This window comes from Otolemur garnettii, unplaced genomic scaffold (assembly GCF_000181295.1).
Source record: "Otolemur garnettii isolate 467f Iridium unplaced genomic scaffold, OtoGar3 scaffold00092, whole genome shotgun sequence".
NCBI lineage: Eukaryota > Metazoa > Chordata > Mammalia > Primates > Galagidae > Otolemur > Otolemur garnettii.
The window spans coordinates 6237766-6240288 of record NW_003852487.1 but is presented as its reverse complement, the minus strand read 5'-3'; the positions used below and the strand labels follow the sequence as shown (position 1 = coordinate 6240288).

At 38.2% G+C, this 2523-nt stretch overlaps 1 protein-coding gene across 1 annotated transcript in view; it reads right to left on the bottom strand.

Annotated features, from left to right (window-relative positions):
• The window catches only part of ATP6V1E1 (ATPase H+ transporting V1 subunit E1), a 35414-nt gene that overhangs the window by 6939 nt on the left and 25952 nt on the right, over nucleotides 1–2523 (bottom strand). The window contains exons 5-6 of the mRNA XM_003795466.2: nucleotides 2182–2271; nucleotides 1477–1545 (exon numbers count right to left, since the gene is read on the bottom strand). Coding sequence (XP_003795514.1) covers nucleotides 1477–1545; nucleotides 2182–2271 — 159 coding nt within the window. The remainder of the gene's footprint in view (nucleotides 1–1476; nucleotides 1546–2181; nucleotides 2272–2523) is intronic.

Sequence of the window (2523 nt, the reverse complement as noted above, 5' to 3'; positions counted from 1 at the left end):
AAAGGAAGAAAGAAAAAAAGAAGAATATTGTACAATTCCACTTACGTGAGGCACATATGATGAAATAAGAAGAATGAGGATTTATTATAGTGTAATGGACCCTGAGTTTCAGTTTGAGAAGATGACAAAGTTCGGGAGATGGATAGTGGTAATGACTGACAACAACATGAACATGGTTAATACCACTAAAACTGGGCACTTCAAATGGTTAAAATAGTAAAAATTACGACCACAATTAAGACAAAGAAACTAGCTTATTGGAAAAAGAAAAGGATAGATGGAAGTTCATTTTTATTGCTATACAGCAATTAGTGTGGCAAAACAGGGTTAGTTCAAAGTCCTTTGTTCCTGAAGGAGTTGAAGGAACTTTAGTATTTTTCTGCACATATTCAACAGTTTTCTGCTTCTCAAATATAATATAGCCGCACTCGGAGACCTTATCACTGACACCATAGGAATTTGAAGAAAAAGCTTTTGTGGCACCCAGAAATATCATGGTGTCACCTAGTGAGGGCTAGCTGGCAACTAGACCTCCCTCTGCTGAATGATACCAACTTGGTGAATTCTCCATGATGACATCTAGCTTCTTGTTTTATAGGTTCATAAATGAGGCTGTCAGCACAAACACAGATTCGGGTTACTGAGATTATTTATAAACTAGAATCCTAATTCATTATAGTGAAGAACAAATAGCAATAGCTATGTTCTCTGGCTGGCATATTTTCTTTGCTAGTAGACAAGTTACTTAGAGCAATGTAATTACAAATATAAATATACTATAAATGTATTAATTCATAGTAAGAAATGCAATGATCAGGGCACTGAGCACTCACTTTCTTGCCGTAGGGCAAGCTACATGGAAGGGTTAATCTGAAGAGCAAATTGATAACAGAATCAGAACTGGCCAGCTGCTTCTGGCTCCCACATTCCTCTAGGTATGTGAGTGAATATAATGAATGGGGTCAGAGGCTAGCCTTGCTTGTCTGGCAGCAGGTTCTAAGATGGCATAGCCTATCTTGCTCCAATCTAGGAAGTGATACTTTTGTTAAAAAAGGAAACAGGAGGATTAAGTATACTTAAAGTAGTATCTACAATGGGTTGAGATTCCTTCAGTTCTCATGGTTGAGGTGTTACCTAATTAGAGCATATATTTGATCCTAATATATATGTTTTTTTAATTGAGACAGAGTCTCACTTTGTCACCCTCAGTAGAGTGCTATTACATCATAGCTCACAGCAACCTCAAACTCCTGGGCTCAAGCGATTCTCTTGCCTAGTACCTAGAACTATAGGTGACCACCACAATGCTTGGCTATTTTGTTTGTTTAGTAGGCCTGGGCTGGGTTCAAAACCACCAGTCCTTGAGCATGTGGCTGGCACCCTAACCACTGAGCTACAGGCGCCCAGCCTGATCCTAATATTTTGATTTTTTTTTTTTTAAAGGGACAGAGAGATTTTTCCTTCTAAATTCCTTACCTTTACCAGAGGTAAATCTTGTTTCCTACAACGAACAATCATTCGGGGCTCTAGCAATTGGTACAAACCCTGTAAGAAATAGTGAGATACAATTAGTAGAAAATGCAAACTATAAAATAAAGCAACAGAAAAAAAAAGTTTTTATAGTTTTTTCATGTACTTTGGAAAAATGCCCCTGGTAAGGTCCCCTAAAAGACAGCATATAGCATATGAGAATGTAGAAAGAACATGTCACAGACCAGACAAATGCAACCAAGGCTTTGATGGTCAAAACAAAATTCACATGGAAGTCTGATATCACCCAGGTTGAGGACAAATATTACTGTAATTAACTTAAGTAAAAACAAAGATTCAGATGCCAGCAGTAAACAATTAAAATGTATAAAGCATTTGGTCTGAACCCTAATACCTAAGGCAAGTATTTTAGTGGTAAGATCAAATAAAAAAGTTTAAAGCTGGCCTTGCAAGCAAAACTGACCCTTCAATCAAGACTAAAAAAGACTATATAAAGAATAGTAAGCCTGGACGTCACCCAACCAGACAGATAATACTATCCTCCTAGGCAGCACACATTTTTAGATAAGGTAATAAGTAAAAGGAAAAAAGCTAAGACAAGAAAACAGGAAAAACAGAACTCATCTCTCAGAGTCTGAATTTTCTCAGAACTGTAGGTATAAAAACTGTAGACCTGGTCTAGAAAGGTACCTGGAGGACCAGTCCATCCAGCAGCACTTGGTACCTGGTTGTATCCTTTACCACCTTGCTGAGTCTCTGTTTTGCTTCATTTAGTAGGTCCTACAAAGATTAGAAAAGAAAACAGTTATCTTCACATCTGGGCAGTTAACCTCAGAATCCATCATGTGGCTGGACTTGGTTCCTGCCCAGTAACTGCACATTTTTTTGTTGTTTTTCATTCAACATGTATCCCTGAGATATAGGATAAAGAAGAGGGTATGGGGTGGCACCTGTGGCTCAAAGGAATAGGGTGCTGACACCATATGCTGGAGGTGGTGGGTACAAACCCAGCCCCAACCAAAAACTGCAAAA